We start from the raw sequence: 20,179 nt of genomic DNA, 5'->3' as shown, positions 1-20,179 counted from the left end.
ATATACAATGGAGTATTACTTGGCAGTCAAAAAGAAGGAAACCTTGCCATTTGCAACAACATGGATGGAACTGGAGGGTATTACGCTAAGTGAAATTAGTCAGAGAAAGACATATATCATATGACTTCACTCATAGGAGGACTTTAAGAGACAAAACAGATGAACATAAGGAAAGGGAGACAAAAATAATATAAAAACAGGGAAGAAGAGAAAACATAAGAGACTTAAATATGGAGAACAAACTGAGGGTTACTGGAGGGGTTTTGGGAGGGGGGATGGGCTAAACGGGTAAGGGGCACTAAGGAATCTAGTCCTGAAATCAGTGTTGCACTATATGCTAACTAATTTGGATGTAAATTAAAAAAAATTAAATTAAAGCAAAAAAACAAAAAAAATAGGCTTTTTTTTTTTCAGGGAGGGACTGACTGGAGGGTGGGGAATGATCCAGATCTTGGCTACTCAAAGTGTGGCCTGCACAACATAGGCACCTGCCCTCCCCCATGTCTTGTCAGATGTGCAGAATCTCAGGCCCGACCCTGGACCTTCTGTCGGAATCACAAGCTGCATTTTTAATGGCTACCCCAGATGATTCTTATGCATATTAACATGTGACAAGCCCCAGGACCAGACAAACACTCTCTCCAGCCCTCCGAAGCAGAGATCTGATATCCCAACTGAACATTCCTTGAGACTTCTACCCAGAATGCTAAGACACCTCTGCCTGGGAGGGGGAGAGTCCTTCTCTGTGTGCCCAGGGCCAGGATTCCACCTACTTTAAGTAGCATTTCAAAAAAGGAAGCACTTTTGATCTGCTACCTGCCATGCACCGAAAGGCTGTGGAATCTCAGAGGTGCTGCAGGAGGCCTGGCCTTGCCTGACCCCCAGACACGGGTCCATGAAGGCCAGTATTTCCCACGTGGCCCAGCAGCTCGGAATCACTGCACAGACACAGCCCTTTCCACTGGAGGCACAGGGGCACCCCTCCAGGGACTCCACAGCTCTGAAGTCCCAAGATGGTGGTGTTGCCTGCTGTGTTTCAAAAGTTAGCATATGGCCACTGCCACTGTGAGCTGGGGCCCCCCTGCTGCCCACTTTGGGAAAGAGGTCCCGGCATTGCAATCCAGTGCCAGGCAGTTTCAGCAGCACGCTTCTCCTGCCCCGGTGGGACAGAGAGAGGGACCCAAAGCAAGGACTTACTCCATGCCACGAGACACCCAATGAATGTCCCCCTCCAGGAAAAAGGACAGGAGCAAGGCAAAGAAGGGGCCCACTCGGCCTTGGCCTTGGAATTCTCTCTGCCCCAGACCCCGTAATAGGGCAGCTCTTCCTTTCCTCCTGACACATGTTTGGATAAGTCCCCAGGGCACCTGGATACAGAGTCAGCCCAAGGCTTTAGGTCATCAGTGTCCTCCTAGGAAAGTCTACAAAATAGGGCTAGAGAGAGCACCTACCCCACAGGGCTGTGCTCTGTTACAATCCCCAATTTGCATATGGGGACACTGAGGCACAGAGCAGTGAAGTCCTTGCCCAAGGTCACAGGTGGACTCAGGTACTACACAGCAGTCTTGACAGCAAGGCAAGGCTGCTCGAAGTGAGCCCGGTTAAGAGCAGTTTGACCAATTTCTCTACTACAGGGCTTCTCCCCACCTGTGATCTGACTCTTCAAGGGGGTGCTCAGGTATGCCAAGACTCACAACATTTTCCGCAAGGTAAGTGCAAGGACAAGTGCTCCATGGAACGCACTTTGGGAAACAGCACTGGGAGGAAAGCTGGTCCTGTTACAGAGAACGCTGCCCAGGAAACTGTGGCATTGTCAGGGGAACAGGTCTACGAGCTCTGGACTGGGGTAACGGGATGAAAGTCCTCCCTTCTCAATGGTATGACGTTGGCCAGCCCTGCCCTCCTACCAAACATTTCACACCCTCTCAGTCTATCATTCCCGGAGCCCCACAGCGTTAACACTGGTCAACGCTAGTCCACTGATGTCCCCACCATCAAAAGAGCAGCTGTCCTGGCAGGCCCCCATCCACGGACACTTCCCTGGCTGCCCCTCCCCAATCTTCCAGCCTTGCCACAGCCAAGAGCCATGAGCCCAAGTCTCAGTGTCACCCTAGCTGGTTGTTTGACCCAAGGACAGCAGACTTCAGAGTCTAGAGGTTCCTTTGGGTTCAAAAGTTCTGTTTGTTGTCGTCTGTGCCCATCTGGGGCCAAACACGCAAGGAATCAAAGAGAAAACAAACTCACCACTTTGTGAGCTATTTACAGGAAGCCTGCTTAGTGCCAGGCATTTGCTGGGTCCTGTATACCCATTATCGCTACTCCTCATAAGCATCCTACAAGGTAAGCATCATTATGCTCTTTTTACAGATGAAGAAACCAAGGTGCAATATGGCTAACAGCCAAAGATACCCTGCTAATAAGATCCAGGATTTGCACTTGGGTCTGACTGCTGAATCTCTACTGAAGTGTGCATTTGCACAAAGAGAGCCAGGAATGAGCAGCAAAAATCTCTCTGCACAAGGGAAGGTCAGCTCTAACTCCCCTGTGACTGGGACCTGAGAGCTTCTCCAAGGCCACCCTAAGTGACCTGATCAAAGAGAATTATCTGAAGGTCATCCAGTGCAGGCAATGCCCAAGACGAGATGAGGCTGCAGGTCTGATCTGGAATCCAGAACTCTGAGGCACTGGAGCTCCAGTCCTGATTGGATGCATCGGGCCAGACCCTGGGTAATTACCAAGCCATAACGGGATCTGATGTTTATATTAGTCACGAACCTGACAGAGAAAACGTGTTGTTTTCTCAGACACAACCATGGAGACAATACCTCAATAATTCATTGCATGCAGACCAGGCTCGATCAAGCCCAACTTCTACAGGGAGGACAGCTCAAACTGAGAGCAGGCGAGAGCCTATGCCCAGCCACATCCAGGTCCCCCAGTGAGCTGCAGCTCCATTGAAAGCTGGACTCAGTTTCCCCAGGCTAATCTGAAGAGAAGCAGCTTGTGTGCTGAAAGAGGAAACACACAGAGGCACTCCAAGGCTGAATTCCTAAAGAATTTGCCAGAAAATTACAAAACACACTCTGAGCTAGAAACTTTACCCATAGTTTCTCAACTCCTCCCAACCTCTGACACCGAGTCACGGGGCAGGAAGGGGCATCAGAAGTCAGAGAATTCAATCTCCACATTTTAAACACAAGGAAAAAGAGACCAGAGATGTTAAATGACTTCTTCAAGGTCATGGCCTTATCCAGGCTGCCTGAGCTGCTCGCTGTTCACTACAGTTCGCAACTGGATTGGACCTCAAAACATCACAGCCTGGTGAACACAGAGCTCTGATGAAACCCAACAGAGAAAAAAACAATGACGTGAAAAAGTATAGCAAAGAACACAGTACCGGATGATTGTGCCCAAGTTCCCAACAGGAGGCAATGTGATTAGTTCTCTCATTTCCTGAAAAAAAAAAAAAAAGTCCACACGCCATTCTTTTCAAAGTAGTAAAGTCACTCACCATTTACAATTCAGAGGCCAAAGGTACTAATGCTGAGATGCCCCGGGAGGCACGTCCATAGTCTCCGGTTCCTTTGATCAAAAAGGAAGATTGGGTTCCTTTGATCAAAAAGGAAGATGCCGTCCTAGGGGCCAAATACTTGTGATGTCACAGTGCCCTGATGAAATTTACTTCCCGTGGAATTTCAGATGCTAAAAAACCAGGCCTCCATGGGACCCCAGCTGCTGGTCAAACCGTCTTGGGACTGAATGAGGGTGAGGGTGGGCACATCTGAGGGCTGACAGAATTCTATGCCCCAGCAGTCTACGTTTGCTTGGGAAGCCCAGCACTGGAATAATTATTCCAAACTTAGGCCAAATGCATTCTTCTGTACCGCATCTCAACAACTAGCAAATACTTGGAAAACAAAAAGAATATAAGACAAAAAACCAGGATGGCAGTAAAAATACAGACCTCAGGGGTAGAAAGTAAAGCTTAGAAGAGGCCTAAGTTACTATTAATGGGTGTAATGAGCCAGCTACACATGGTTTAAGTGAGCAAATCAAGGGGCAGTTACTAAGTAACTCTGGGAATGTTTTAAAGTGGACTCTAATGGGATCAAAAGTGACCCAACCTCGTGCTACGTTGGCCTCACATCCTCCCTCCAACTGCAAGCGTCTCTCATCCCAGGTTGATTTTTTTGTAGAAACTTGCAGTGACGTCAACTCAGCAGGTCTTGGAGCTACAAAATAAGGCCTAAAATATATAGGGATTATTTTTTCTCATGATCATTGCCAAAAACCTATTTACTTAAGAAGACCAACAGAAGTTATGCTTGGTCATCATTTATGAAAGAGATTCTCTACGTGAGCCATCCAATTAGCATTTCATCACAGGTACTGCAGTGGCATCCATGAACCCCTAGAGTAAAAGGACTTGGAAGCCGTGTTTAAAACCCCAGGATCACAAAAATACCAAAACTTATTTTGACTCGCTGAAAAAGTTTTCACTACGATCAAGAAGGCCCCATTTCTTAAGGATGAGGAGGCTGTTCAAAACTTCACCAAAACCACTTAGTCTAGAGAACATTTTAGAATGCACACATCCAGGAGTTCTCTCTCCCCTAAGGGCAGACACTGACCCTCAGTAAAGGAAAAAACAAACAAAAAAACAAAAAAACCCTCCAAGACGAAAGACTGCGAGAGAAGGAGACGAGGGAATGTGTGGTCAAGATGTTGAAGAAACAGGTAAGGGGCACCTGGGTGGCTCAGTCGGTTGAGCCTCAGACTTCGGCTCAGGTCATGATCTTGTGGTTTGTGAGTTCAAGCTCCATAATCGGGCTTGTTGCTGTGAGCTCCGAGGCCACTTTGGATCCTCTGTCCCCCTCTCTCTGCCTCTCCCCCACTTGCACTCTCCCAAAAATAAATACTAAAAAAAAAAAAAAAAAAAAAAAAAAAGACACAGGTAAGAGAAAGGCTAAGGCAGGAAGCACCATCTCAGGGTCTCATGGTTCAGATTTTGCTTAACCTGTTTGCTTCTTAGGAATGTGGGAGATTTCTCACCTGGACAAGGAAGGAGAACCCCCATGGCAGAGGAGGTAACTCCAAAGAAAGCTGGCTGGCCAACATCTGGAAGCCTCCCGAGAAGTGGGAGGAGAAAAGACAGAGATGGCTTTTATTTTTCTCCCTTATGTCCAACACACCAGTATTTTCCAAAACACAAATGTGCCTGCCACAAAACTCAGCTGATCTCCAGCACCCAGCGCCGTGTATAATTAATGATCAGGAGAGGGAGCCTTGGGTTTGCCCTCGGTATTTCACCCAGAGCCCCCGGCTTCCCTACTTCCCATAGCAACTAAGGAGACTGCGACAAGTTGCCGAGTCCTATGGAAGTTTGAGGGGTCCTGGGATTCACTTTGCTGGAAAAGAGGTGTGAAATATCCCGACCAAGATCTGCCTCCACTTTGCACTGTTCGCCAATTCCCCTTGATCTCCCCTCCCTGTGAAAATGTTAGCGCTGTGAAGTCCCCTAGGGTGGGACGTACTCAAACACAAAGCAGCTCGGTCCCTCTTTTTTCCAGTTCTCTCTCTCTCTCTCTCTCTCTCTCTCTCTCTCTCTCTCTCTCATTCAGTTTTCTGTGAAAAACTGCCCCAGCCCCTCACCTTCAGCCATTGGGAGGATGGGGGGGGGGGGGAGGGAGGAGGAGGGCAGAGGACATCTCTAGGGACACGGCGACAGACCAGGCAGTCAGCCTAGCAACCATACTTAAGGTGTAGTGAGCTTCGGTGCTGGTGGGCGTCTATGCGCCAGGAATAGCTTAAGCCGACATCCAGCCACCTCAAAAGCGCTGGGGAGGAGGCTCCGCGCGAAACCGCGGCCTCGGAGGCTCTCGGGCGGACCTCCTGCTCCAGCTCCCCGCTGCTGGCGGCATTTCCGGGCACCTAAAGGGGGTAGCGTGGGGGGCGAGAATACACAGGCTGAAGAACTTGGGGTGGGGGTATATTCCAGAAGAATATCCAAGGGATGGAGAGGAAGGTGACATCAGATGTGCGCCCTTGCCACATTCCTAAAGTGGCAGCCTCCGCGGGCTGCCTCCAAAACTGGGATGCATCTCCCCAACTTTCCCTGTCTGTCCCCGAGATCCCCCACTTCCTCTGGCCAGGTTCCTCCCCTGGGATTCCCTAGTCCAAAAGATTTTCTCCCCTGTCCAAAGGCTTTCCCCCTTCCTTCTGACTCCGCGAACTCCTGTCCCCAACAGGTTTCTAGAGTGCGGGCTGCCGGGCTCCCCCTCGCCCACCACCAGGAACGCGGCCGCCGCACCCGGCACACGCACCCGGCGGCCCCCCGGGGCCTCGGGGCCCGCGGGCTCGGCTCTCCCCACCCCGCACCCGGCAACCGAGCGGCGCGCGTCCCCCGCCCGGCCCCAACCGCGGCCGCCGGCGACCCCACCGTAAACAAGGGGACGCGGGACCAGGCGTCCGCGTCCCGGGGCGCACCGGCTGGGGGCAACTCCTCTGTCCGGGCGCACCGCCCGCCGCGCCGAGCGGGGCGCGGGGAGAGCGGAGGGAAGGGCAGGCGGCGCGGGGAAGGCAGGCAGGGATGGAGGGCGGCAAGGCGCGGTGAGGAGCGAGGAGGTGGGCTGGCGCAGGGGGCGGGCGCCCGGGGCACGCGTTACCTTCGTCTTGCCCCCGCAGTGGCAGCAAACGGTCCACAGGTACTTGAGCGTCCGCCAGAGCAAGATGATGAAGAGGCCCCCGAAGAAAGTCACCATGGAGGAGGCCAGGAAAGCCCACCACATGCGCTGGCCCCGGCTGTCGCACGGCACCTCCATGGTCACCGGGATGATGAGCGCATCCATCTTGGGCTCGTGGACCGAGGACGAGGAGGAAGAGGAGGAGGAGGAAGAAGAGGAGGAGGAGGAAGAGGAGGAGGAGGAGGACGCGTCTAGGCTGAGATGGTTCGCGTGGATATTGCTACTCATTCTAAGACTGCTGCCTCCGCCGCCGCCGCCGCCGCCGCTGCTGCCGCCGCCGCCGCCGCCACCATTTGCCATAGCTAGCAACGGGCAGCCGGCGCAGGGGCTCGGGGGAGCTCCTCCCGCCGCCAGCGCCACCCCGAACACCCATCAACAGCCATATTGCTGCTACTGCTGCCGCCGCCGCCGCCGCGGAGCGCGGGGAGGGGGCGGGGAGGCGCCTGGGCTCGGGGCGCTGTGCGCGACCTGGCGGGGTGCGCCGAGATATATACGGCGGGCCGCCGCCGCCCGCCCTCCCCCCGGCCGCCCGCCCGGGGGGGAGGGGATGGAGCGCGCGGGCAGCTCCCCGCCCCGGCCCGCGCCCCGCTCGCCCGGGGCTGTGCCGGCCCCGAGCGCGGAGAGCGAGGGGGCGCCGCGGGCCGCCCGCGCCCGGGGTCTGCGCCGCCCCCGGGCCCGCCCCGGCTCTGCGCGCCGGCCCGCCGTGCGCCACGCGAGTGCGCTGCGCTCCGGCCCGGGACCCTCCCCGCGCGCAGCCCGCGCCGCTCACCCGCCGCTCCTGGCTTATTAGGTGGCAACTAGTTAATAACGGGTAATCAGCCCCCTCCGCCGGGACACCCCCACGCCAGCCCGCGGTCCCCGGCTGCGCTCGGCTCCGGCTCGCCGCCCCTGCACGCGCCGGGCCACGGAAGGTCCACTGCGTCCCGCTGCCAGGCCGCCGCGGCCGCTAGCCCATGCCCCCAGGGATCCCCGAGCCGCGTTGCCACGCCGCTGAGCCTCCTCGGCCTCCCCTCGCTCTTCCTCCTCGCCTCCTCCGGCTCCTCCTCGTCCCCGTCCTCGCCGCCCGAGCCTCTTCGGCGCGCTCCCCGCGCTCCCCGCAGCCGCCAGCAGCAGCAGCTGCAGCAACTGGAGCGGGCGCGGGCTCAGGCCGCCCGAGGCGGGAGGGGAGGAGGCTCTCAGCGCCGGCTCGCCTCGGCTCGAGGCTGGGCAGGGGGCAGGCTGATCCCTCGGCGGCCGCCGGGCGCGCGCCCCTGACCCCCCGAGAGCAAGGGAGAGCGCCCCAAGTCAAGGCGCGGGATCGGGCGCCTCTCTCCAAGGTGCTGCGCCCCCACCCGAGCGACCCGCGGGGCCCCGAGGAGGATGGCGGGGCACCCATGGCAGGCTGTTTTTACCAAAGGAGCCCCCAGTGGGGAGGGAAGGAGTGACCAGCTGTCGACACACGGCCAGACACCTCCAAATCCTCGGGCCTCGGGAGTGAGGAGGACCCTTCTCCAGGACACCCTAGTTCGACCCTCCCACCTCGGGCCTCTAATTTGTTCTTCCCTCCCCTCTTCCTAGGTGCCCCAGTGCCCCACGCACGGCTGGAGGCTGGAGGGTGGTCTGTGGCCCCTGACAGCAGCAGGTGGTTTTTCTGCTTGTTTTTAAGCGACAGAGGCTGCCTGAGAGGAGAGATGAGCAGGGTGGGGACCTGGCCTCAGGGATGGTGCAGGCTTCAATAGACAGTAGAGTTCCCCAAAGTGTTCCTTCCCCCTCTTATCTAGCCCCAAGCCTCATCGTGGGAGGAGAACCACTGGGAGAAGGGGCACTCTAGGCGCCATCCAAGCCTGCTTTTCCCCAGTTGGGGTCTTCCCCCCTCAGCAGCCTCTATCCCTACACCACAGGGGAATACCTCTTCCAAAGCTCTGGGAAATTTTGCTCCCTCTGTACACTGCCCTTCAAAGCTCTTGGCTACCAGTTGGACCACAAGGTTTTCCAGTGCTAATTAGAAGGAAGATGGTCACATTCTCCCTTCAGTGGTTTCCCCAAAGTTTCCAGCTCATTAGTTTAAGCCTAATTGGAATTATCAGGTTCCTTTCAGCCCTTCCTGTGGTGAGGGCCAAGTTACCAACCTTAACTGTGTAGGCAGGCAAGTGCTGCTTCTGCCTGAGCCAGAGCACCACCCCCCACCCCCACCCCACCCGCCCTTGGAGGATGCTGAGGAGGACCTGGGAAGGGAGGCCCAGCTGGACAGAGAGGCTGAAGGGAACGTTTGCAGCTTCTCCAGACACATTCAGAATATGTTCACTGGGCTCAAGACGCACACTCATTAGAAAAGGGTCAAGGCCAGCATCAAAGGGGGAAACAGAATGAGTAAGAGCTCTTGAATATTTGGTACTCAAAAAACAGTGTTAAACCTCCTCCTTCGTGCTCAGCAGCCACACAATACATCTGTGCTGCCTTAGTCCATGCAAAGGCCCTGGGTTCTTCCCAGCACTGGGTTAGGGGTCAGGCCCAGAAGTGCCGTGAGGATGTGCAAGAAGGTAAACCATGACCTTGAGATTCCTTTGATTTGTTAGCCTTCTAAACAGCTGTACTTTGCTACCTTTGGGCCTCAGCATATGCCAGGAATGCTAAGGACTTTCCTTAAAGCAAGTACAAGATTTAAATTTTGAAAATAAAACACCCATAGCATAAAAAGAGCAGAGAAGGATAGGATTGTTTGCCCAAGGGGGTGTGAAACCCCCAGAATGGATTTCCTCCCTCCTACAACTGAGCTTCCCAAACCAGTGAATCCCCTCCAGGCCTTCCTGAACAGCCCTCACAGCCTGAGTTCCCCTACAACAGTCTGGGGATACTAGCAAGAAGCCACCGGTTGCTGTGACTTCGGTCACCCCAACTGCAGGATCCCCACCAGTGTATCTCCTCCACTGTCACCTCCACCACCCCATCGTCCTTCCACAGGGTGCTGGAAGGCCCTATCTCCTGCTCTCTGCACACCTCTGCCTGTGCTGGTTGAAGCTCTTAGCAACTTATGTGTCATACAAAACCCAGGCTGAGTTGGGATTCATCAGGGTCCCTCGCTGCGGTATACCCTACCAATCCTACAACCCCAGTCTCACACCACCTCCCAGGATGGCCCGACCGGTAGGCAGCGAATGCAAGAGTGCCACCATCCACCAGGCTCACCAGCCCACCTCTCCTGCTACCTCCTTATCATCCACCAACTTCAGCACCAGGTTCGGAAAACCTGCCCCTGGCCCCACTAATTGAGGAAAAAGTTATACACAGATGGAATGGAACCTCAAACTTCAAAGGAAACTTAGGTGCCTGCTTCCTCGTTCATAAAATTGGAATATAAACAGGAACTGCTCTACCCACTTACCCACAAATAACATTGGTTATTCGTAAGGTGAAAAAGAAAACGTTATACAGATCTTGGCTGTGACCCAAAAAACAGACAGCCAAACTCTGACCAGATGTTCTGACCCCAACCCAGTACTTAATGTGTGTGTGCATGCACCAGGCCATGGGGGAGAGGGGTCCAGATAGGACTATCTCCCTGCCCCCTGCTTTGCTGTTCTGCACCCCACAAGTCCCCTCAGTTGGGATGAGAACTGAGGCAAAGCGTTCCCGCTCTCTGCTGCAGCGATTACACTATGACCTGGAGGGCCCCACAGCCAGTCCCCAGATGGACTGCAGGGCAAAGTATAGAGAAGCACTTCCAAACAGCCCCAGTGCATGTCCCCTCTTGTAGGTGTGTCTGCAGGCTGGGAACTGAGGGCCACTGCACAAGAACTCAAAGGCTAACCACAAATAGAAACTTCAACCCCCCCTCTCCTAAAAACAATACAGGCCATTTATTTATTTCTAAATACATTTATAAGCTTCTCAGGGGGGAGGGCAGCCTCTTTACCATGTGAACATGTGCCTATCTCGGCTTTCAAAGCAAACCAGGGTTTCAAGTTTGTAAAGTATTCTAATCTGAACTATCTCAAATGATTTAAAAGAAATAAATAAAAGTACATTAACATACAAATGAAAAAAGCAGAGCAACTAAAGTAATAGCCAAGGAGGAAAAAGGAAGCTTATTTACTTAAATGTTGGCTCAACATCATAGTTAATGTATAGATTTCATCTTTTTCCTGCCTAGACCCAGTTCCAATACTCGACGTAATAAATCATGGTGATTTTGTTATGCGGAAGCCAGGGGGACACCGTAAGTGATCTAGCGCCCTCTGGTGACCATTTCTGGTACTTGACATTATTTGGTGAATGCAAAGGGGACCTATTAAAATAGTCAGAAATTTGGTGTGAAAATTCCAAAGAAGAAAGTCCTACTGCAAAATCCTGCAGCCGCAATAATATTAATTACCCAATTGCCAGTCCTACCAACATATAAAAGTACTGTGATAAAGGCGGTTAACAGGGTTGATATTGTTACCATGCCTTGATGTCAGATCTTCTAAGCTGTAACTACCCTTGGCAACTTACCACTTCTTAAATTACCATTGTGTTTTGTTCTAAATGGTTAAAGTACTCTCCCCTTCCTTGTTTCCTTCATTCTTTATAATCTCTTTGTGCCATAAGAAAGGACAGTAGCCATTCTCCCATTTTACAGGTAAGAAACTGAGTCTTAGATCTGTCAAGTTACTGGGCATGACAAGAGCACCTTACCTTTGGAGCAACGTCTCTCTTTGTGACTTATAATGAACAAGGAAGAGTCCACCCCTGAAACCATGCCCAAAAGCCTCTGAGGTCCAGAAGGAAGCACTGGTCCCCAGGATGGAGAGAGGGACTCAGACAGCAAGCTTGGAGGGATTTATTTATAATAAATATTTATTTTATGTTTATTTCTGCTTATGAGAATAATTCAGACTAAAAGAATTTGGAAAATAAATGTTTCATAAAAGAATAGAATCCCACAACCTACCAATAACCATGATTGATTTTTTTTACATTTTAATGTTTATTTATTTTTGACAGAGACAGACGGAGTGTGAGCGGGGGAGGGGCAGAGAGAACAGAAGACACAGAACTTGAAGCAAGCTCCAGGCTCTGAGCTGTCAGCACAGAGCCTGACAACACAGGGCTCAAAATCACAAACTGTGAGATCATGACCTGACCTGAAGTCGAACCTTAACCTACTGAGCCACCCAGGCACCCCACCATGATTGATATTTTCATATATTTCTTTCACATTATATCCTTAACAGGGGTGTATTTTTGAAAAACTAAGGGTTAGATTGAACATCTAGTTTTTATCCTATTTTCCCTTAAAATTAAATTGTATTTTTCTCCATGTCATGAAATATCACCAAAAAAACATGCTTTTTAAAATAATTAATATTTCAGTAGATGGCATATTCTGAAATGTAATATCTTTTTAAATAAGTCCTAGAACTTATGTGTAAATGATCCATAGTAGCCAAAAAGACGTCCTGAAGAAGATTGCCATTAATATCCGTACATCCTAGATCCAGTACCTGTCTTCCAGGGAGAGTGCATGTGTGTGCCAACCCAACTGTGGGACACCTCCCAGCCTTGCACTGCACTGCTGGCCTCATATCAGCCAATGCTGAGTGAAGAATGTGAAGAATAGTGTCATATCTTCCTCTGTCATTGTCCCCAGTGCCAGCCAAGATACAAACTTGCAAGAATATAGTCTTCATTCCCCTAAACTGCATCCTTGGCTGGGTCCCAGTAGACCTAACTCAGGGGCCAAGGCGTGGTTTGAATTCAACTCCCACCTGCATTCTTCACGAGTTTCCGAATAACAATTCTGCAAATTCCCATTTCCCTTTCATTCTGTGATCAGTGGTCACCAGACCAGAAGGCCAGGACTATAGGCCTTGCTTCTGGGAAGTAGGCAGGGCAAAAACTAGTCCACCCATTTTTCTGGTGGAGAAAGAAGGAGCCAAAAGTGAAGAGATACTCCTCGATACTACCCAACTCGTTCCTACTTCCAGACCAAGAGACGTTTTTGGTTTTTGTGTTAAGGAGACTGCACACCCACCATGGGGCTTAACCTCACGACCCTGAGATCAGGAGTCACATACTCTATAGACTGAGCCAGCCAGGCAGGTGCCCCAAACCAAACGAAGAGACTTTCTAATCCTTTTCTGAGAAGGTCCCTGATTTTGTCTTTGTAGAAACAGTGGTTCAAGATCTGGGCAGTCTAGCATGGAACTCATCTCTCATGCTAAAAGGCGCTCTAATGACTGCACCATAAAAGGGACTGTGCAGATGAGCTGAGGGCTTCCCTCCTGCCTCTGCCTGGAAGCTTGTGTCACATTGGCACGCAAGGACAATGCTGAGACCATCCATCCCACTCAGAAGCCCTCTTGAGAATAAGGAAAGATGAGCCAAAAGTCAGATATCTGTGGGTTTCATTGACTTCTAATTCTGACTGCTCCTTCGGTGTCCACTTTGGGCACAACATTATCCAGAGCAGGGTCCATCCCTTCCTTTCACACTGACACCTGGCCTCCCTGGAGGTCACGTCCCTTCTTCAGCTTTAGTATCTATCCCACAGTTGTCAAGCTTTCTACTTCCCCAAAGATGAGAGAATGATTTCATGGCTTCAAAAATTATAAACGGTGGTATTTTTATAAGAGGTAAAGCTACCTGTATGAAATCAAGAAATCCTGCTTCTGCAATATTTTTGCAAAAAACAAACAAGACTAGACAAAAACCCAACCTAGCAATACCCTGGGAGTTGAAGAAGAATGAGACATAAAGGCAACAGACCAATAAACTAGCCACTGAGTGAAAGAGGAAAGTTTATTAGAAGTCTTTATGGGGGGCGCCTGGGTTGCTCAGTGGGTTAAGTGGTTAAGCATCTGACTTCGGCTGAGGTCATGATCTTGCGGTTTGTGGGTTGAGCCCCGCGTCAAGCTCTGTGCTGACAGCTGGGCCTGGAGCTACTTCAGAGTCTGTGTCTCCCCCTCTCTCTGTCCCCCCTCCATACTGTCTGTCTGTCTGTCTCTCTCTCCAAAATAAATAAACATGAGACAAATTATTTCAGGTATTTATGGAAGGGGCTTGCCATGTTTCAGCAGAAGAACACAGATTTCCAGAATTTATGAAACACTATTCTAGAAATATAGCCTAAGAAGGAGAGGTAGATCCTCACCATTGGCCAGAACCTGAGTCCTTGAGTCCGCCACCTAGGGAAGTTTTTCCAGTGGACTCTGCATGGCCGTTCTAATCCAGGAGAGCAGTGCCAATTGCCTGGCCATTCCAGCAAATCCAAACCCAGAAAGGAGTGACCTCTGGTTTTTCCAGGTGCTGAAGCCACTGCTGTTTGCAAACATCCCGTGGGTGCTTTACCAGCTCCTTCTTTCTGGGGACCTCTGACATGGGCTTATATGAGCACAAACTTTAGATACTTGAGATACTCCTGGAAAAACACCTTGCACTGTGTAGCTGGAACGGAGCAGACTGTTAGAGGCAGATGCTGCCAGGTACGTGGCTGTGTCTTTGCTTTCAGAAAGCCTCCAGAAGCATCCGGACACTGTGCTAAATGAATTTCCTGCAAGGTGCTACACTGAATCGGAGGCTTACAAAAACATCCTTTTGGTTATCTATCAATCTCATTTCACTCTCCCCTCCTTATAACAAAATTGAAAGCTATGTGTTGAACAAAGTAACCCACAAGCTGCCCTAACAGTCCTGGGAACTCCCTGGGTGATGGATAGTCATGGACTTAAAGCTTTTTATTTGACTTGCTCTTGGCTCTTCTACCAAGATCTGTCTTGGTGGCACTCTACTGAGACAGATTGGCTGGTATGCATAAGTGGCTTTTATTTCAGAAGGCAACACATATTCTGTTTAAAGTACAATGGCTCAGATGGGAAGTCCAGCCCCTCTGTCATTATTGTAGAAGTTCAATGGTTCACAATCTGGTGGCCATTTAAATGGCTTCCTGTTCAATTCAATGGGGGAAACCATTTAAGTCAGAACCAATCTGGAGACTGAAGGAATTTATTCTCACACTGCACCGCCCAGAGGGTTCGCTCTGCTCTTTCACCCATGGGTCTTCCAGGGAGACTGGCGTCACCTACACTACCTGGGAGCTGAGATGACAAGCAGAGAAATGGCATGTAGGCAGCCCATGCCCCCTCCTTCTAAGGCAGTAACAGTCACGATTACCCCCATGATTGCCACGTGGCACATCCCCACATTTAATACAAGCATTTCTCCTATTCTTAGGTCATCTTCACAATTTCACTATATCACCATGCTACCTTTACTAGTATTTAACATTTGTCTCCAGTTGACTCCTATTATTTATTCAAATTTATTGCAAAAGGAAATTTTGTAACCCTAGCCTTGTGGAACACTAGCATTGCCATAAATAGAAGGTAAATAAATGATCATGAAAACCACAAATGAGATAAAAATATATGGATACAAATAATGAAAAAGAGGAAAGTACAAAAATAGACATAATGAATAAAAACGATGTTATCAAATCAGAGGTTAGGGCTGTCAACTGAAGGCCCTCACCCCGAGGCCTGGACTCCCTTTGCTAAATAGAGAAATGGATGAGTGTTACTGAGGTGGTACAGACATGCCAACTGTCTCCGTGGCAACTAGGTTTAAGAAAGAATTGATCAGGGTATGACTCTCTCGTTGAGTGCCAGGATCGAGTATGAGCTAAAATCCTCCTTTGCACCGCCTGGGGCCACACCGCTCAGCCTTTGAGACACGCTGTACATTCCTGCTGGATGTATTTCTTACAGGATCGTACAAAGCAAGAATTACCCTCACCATGTAGATGTGGAAACTGAGGCTCAGAGAGTTTAAGTACCTCATCTGAAGTCACACAAAGAGCTAGTATTTGTTGAGGCTTTTCTACAGGTCAGGGGACAACAGCAGCCTTGGTGGTCATCCAGCACCTCACCTCTCCCCTGGGCCATCATCATGGTAGAGCTGGGAGGACTTCAGAGCTCTTTTTGTCTTTTTCTTTTGAGAAGGGAGGACAGTAGGCTTGGAGGTATTAAGTAACCCGCCCAAACTCTTTGCTCACCAGTGGCTGAGTTGAAGTTCGAATCCAAGTCTCCCCCTTCCTTACCTGATGCCTTCTCTGCCCCTCTCCAATGCCATCTGGTCAGCCTGTTGGGGACTGGGGGGCGGTAAACTTTCCTCACCATCACCCCTTCTGCTCCCAGCAAGTCTCAGAAATTCCTTCTTGCCAACCTTTCTTTAAAATGCTAATCTGGGTCTCTGAGCTCCATGAGGCCCTTTATCCCATGGAGAGCCCACTGGCCCAGTGAGCCCCTGCTGTGGGTCAGCACAGAGGACTTCAGAAGTCCCCTAGGCTGGTGACTGGCACCAAGAAGTTCACCCCCATGGCATCTGGGCCTCCGTACACCGTGCAGGGGCCGGGCATCCTAGTTAGCTCAGCAAATGCTTCCCAGTGGGAGGCTTTAAACTCGGCAGGTGTGTCTGGCAGCCTAGCTCCTGGGCCTCTTGCTGGAGGCCAAACGCAGCCTGAGGCCAAAATGAGAGCACTGAAGAGCCTCTGTGGGATGAGCCCTGGGGTTGCAGGCAAGCCAGGACCTTTCAAGGCCACAGGGGGGCCAGTAGGGGTGAAGACAGAGAGCAGGAACGGGGGTCCCTGGGGAGAGAAAGAAGCCATTAGGGGGGCAGAGCTGTGCAGAAGTTCACAGGGACAAAAGTGTGAGGCCTGGGAGAGGAACTTGGAGATGAAGAGAGGGAAGAAAGGACATGAAAACAGGGAGAGAGACAGAGACAAAGACAGAGAGAACTAGAAAGACAAAGAAAGGAGACCCAAGACACAAAGAAGACATCAAGACACACAGTTGCCTGGGGCCGGTTGCCTCTTCCAGGGGCTCCACTTCCCTGGCAAAGCACAGCCAGTTGTGGCTGTAATACAGGGGGTTTCCAAAGCTCCAGAGCTTCAGCGGTAAGAAACAAGTCATTTCCCCTAGAAAGGAATGATATGCAGGATCCTGGTAGCAAATCTCAGCAGGTGAACCTTCCTGTCCCCTCCAACCCCCCAAACTCCCTCACTCTGGGCTGGGCTGTCTCATTGTCCAGGAGAAGAGATACTTGAGATGCTGGGTCTGCCTGCAGGGCATAGGTCCAGGGAGACCCTGCAGCTCTATAAAGTCTCCTGGTTTGCTGGGATGGGTCTGGGCTGCGTGTGTAGGAGGTGAGCCAAGGAAGGAATCCCTTCATTATGTATGCTGTTGCCCTCACCAAGATGAGGACTGACAGTAAGACTCAGCAGGATGAATATCTAGAAACTGCCACCCAGCCAAGAGAAGCTCCAAATAGCCAGGCTGTGACTCCCCATCACCATTATCGACTTGCAGTGTGACACGTTTCTAAAGAATCCCACCCGGCCCAGCCTCCTTGTCAGGAAAAGTGATCAGGACACTGGTTTCTCTGGCTGACTATGCAGTACTTTAAAGCCAAAGGTGAAGCCAGAGAGGGAACAGTCTCAATCTAATTGCCCTAGTCCACTTCTCCAGGGCTCAGCTCCCCAACTCTTCAAAGGAAAAAACATTATTTATTTATTGGGTAAATATTTATTAAGCACCCACCATATACCATGCACTGTATGCTGTTGACAGTTTCAATAACTTGGGTCTTCCTGTGTATAGCAGCTCTCCCACCACATGAAGAGTCCCTGGAGGGCCTACCACATGTATTAAAGTATTTTATATCATAACCCAGTGGGAATGCTAGTCCAGCCCTGCAGTGGCTACATGTGCCTGCTCTGGAGTTGACAGAGCTGGGTTCAAATTTCAGCTCTGTTCCTCTCCCTGGCTGTGGGGTCTGGGTCAAGTTTCTCAGCTTCTCAAATTTCAGTGACGTCATCTGTATAGTTGGGGGTGGGCGGGAGTGCCTCTTCCATGAGTTCTTATAAGGATCAAATGAAAGAACGCAGATAAAGCTCTTCTTAGCACAGTACCTGGCACAGGGTATATCTTGACCCTTTACTGTCATTTGCTTTTTTTTTTTTTTTTTTTTTTTTTTTTGAGAGAGAGAGAAAGAGCAAGCATGAGCAAGAAGGGGAGAGGCAGAGGGAGAAAAAGAGAATCTTAAGCAGGCTCCACACTCAGCATGGAACTAGATGTGGGGCTCGAGCCCACGACCCTGGGATCGTGACCTGAGCCAAAATCAAGAGCCGGACTCTCAACAGACTGAGCGCCCCAGGAGCCCCTGTCATTTGCTATTATTAATAAAAGCAAGAAAGTGGTTATGTAAGCCTACTCCCAATTTCTCAGAGGCTCCACACTCTGAAGCATACAAATGAGATTCTGATCTATCACCATGTTACCATGTCTTTGCACCCCTGTCTCAAGCCAGGAATGATGGTGTCCTGTTTACCCATCTTTGTTTGCTGCTCAACGATGCCTCTCCTCCTGTGACTAAAGAATTGTTCCATGTCCCTTTCCAGAATTTTTGCTCATTTCTCTTATCCCAAGGCTAGCTAACATTCTCTGGGCCCAAGAATATATGTCTCAACAACAGTGAAAATCTCACACACTCACAAGCAGACAAGCTTGGAGGGAACACATGGAAAAGAAATATGTCCCCTTCCAATAAAGGGGTAAAGAGATTTAGTTATCTTTTTGTAGCTTGTCCATATCATCAGCAAAGATGAATGTTTGTTGGGCACCTAATATGCACATGAAAGTGTATTAATTGCTGGGGAAAAAAATACACATCTTCAACTGACTGGGAAGGATTCCCAAAGATAAAGCCACATTGAGTATGAACTCACCATCCAAAAATTTCAAAACCCATGAAAAAGCAATCACATCATGAGCTAATAATGTCAATAGATAGAAGGAAGCCAAGATCAGATAAGACTGCAGAACTTTAGGTAAGTGAATAACATGATGGAGATCATAAAATTAAAGACTTTAAATTATTAAAAGTATAAAGAAACAAAATAAAAAAAAAAACAACTAAAAATGGAACAACCACAATAGAACAAAAAAGGTGGATTTGGAAAAGAACCAAAAAGAGCTTATGGGAATTTTTTTTTTTAATGGTCACTGAACTTTTAAAATTCAGTGAGTAGCAGGGCGCCTGGGTGGCTCAGGTGGTTAAGTGTCTGACTTTGGCTCAGATGATGATCTCACGGTTTGTGAGTTCCAGCTCCACATCAGGTTCCAGGCTACAGTGTGGATCCTTTTTGAGATTCTCTTTCTGCCCCTTCCATGTGCTTTCTCGCTCTCTTTCTCTCTCTGGAAAAAAAAAAAAAATTCAGTGAGTAGCATAAATTAAATAGATTAGACTTGGTTGGACTCTAAGAATTAGGCAAGTAATGGGGCACCTGGGTGGCTCAGTGAGTTAAGCGTCCAACTTCAGCTCAGGTCATGATCCCCCGGTTCGTGAGTTCGAGCCCCACATCAGCCTCGCTGCTGTCAGCACAGAGCCCACTTCAGATCCTCTGTCCCCCTCTCTCTCTGCTCCTCTCCCACTTGCTCTCTGTCTCTTTCTCAAAAATAAATAAAAACATTAAAAAAGAAGATTTAGTCACAGAAAAACAGATCTGAGAGATAAACCCAGAATGCAGTGTATGAAAAGAAAATAGAAAGAAGGAAGAGTGTGGACCCAGCAGGCACAGCAGATGGAAGAGGAATGTCTGTCCTGTAGTGTATCTAATGAGAGTTCCAGAAAAGGATCACAGGGAAGGGAAGCGATAATATTCAAAGAGATGATGGCTGAAAATTGATGAAAAACAAGAATTCACAAATTCAGGAAGCACAAGTTCTAAGCAGGATAATAAATAAAATCCCACCTGTAGATGCCTTGTAGAGAAACGGTAGTTCGCCAAAGTCAAAGAGGAAAATAGTCAAAGCAACAAGAGGGAAAAGAGAAATTACCTACAGAGGAGTGACAATTAGCAGACTTCTCGACAGCAAAACTGAGACCACAGACAGCAGTCCTCAAAAGACTGAATGAAAATAGCTTTCAATCTAGAATTTTTTGCCAAATGACATTTTAACTCAACTGTGAGGTTCAAATAAAATGTTTTTAGATAAATGAAAACTAAGAGAATCTGTCACCAATAGACTCTCCCAGAAAGAATTTCTAAAGGATAAATTTCAGGGGGTGAGGAAGCAAACCCAGAAGAAAGTAATAAAAAAGCATTGATGAGCAAATATACCAATTGCCAGATGGGGAATACTAAACAAGCTTGATTTGTAAAACAACAACAATAATATTAAGGACATCTGGGCGGTACCAAACAAAATGGAACCCAAATACTAAACACAATAACATGTTAGGGCATTAGTCTTAAGCAGATCGATATTCTCCAAGTTGTTTGTAAGAGGGTGGAGGTATAAATTAACTTGAGATTGTGACATCAAGTAAACCTGTTAAGTTTAGAGATAATTTAGGGATAACCACCGAAAGAATGAAAATGGAATGGACAGCTAGTTCCCAAAACAAGAAAAGATGAAAAG

General features: G+C 49.6%; 1 protein-coding gene across 17 annotated transcripts in view; it reads right to left on the bottom strand.

Annotated features, from left to right (window-relative positions):
• The window catches only part of KCNMA1 (potassium calcium-activated channel subfamily M alpha 1), a 727,105-nt gene extending 719,241 nt beyond the window's left edge, over positions 1-7,864 (bottom strand). For 5 of the 17 annotated variants that reach the window (XM_078434453.2, XM_078434443.2, XM_078434444.2 and 2 more), the window contains exon 1: positions 6,666-7,855. In XM_078434453.2, the coding sequence (XP_078290579.1) occupies positions 6,666-7,043 (378 nt within the window). In that variant the 5' untranslated portion in view covers positions 7,044-7,855. Of the gene's footprint in view, positions 1-6,665 lie in introns of all 17 variants that reach the window. The other 12 variants (XM_078434446.2, XM_078434447.2, XM_078434445.2 and 9 more) reach the window with 9 other exon arrangements.
• Positions 7,865-20,179: the final 12,315 nt, after the last annotated feature.

Source organism: Panthera onca, chromosome D2, assembly GCF_046562875.1.
Source record: "Panthera onca isolate mPanOnc1 chromosome D2, mPanOnc1 haplotype 2, whole genome shotgun sequence".
NCBI classification, from domain to species: domain Eukaryota; kingdom Metazoa; phylum Chordata; class Mammalia; order Carnivora; family Felidae; genus Panthera; species Panthera onca.
The sequence above is the reverse complement of the archived record's forward strand: the minus strand, read 5'-3'. Positions and strand labels throughout refer to the sequence as shown.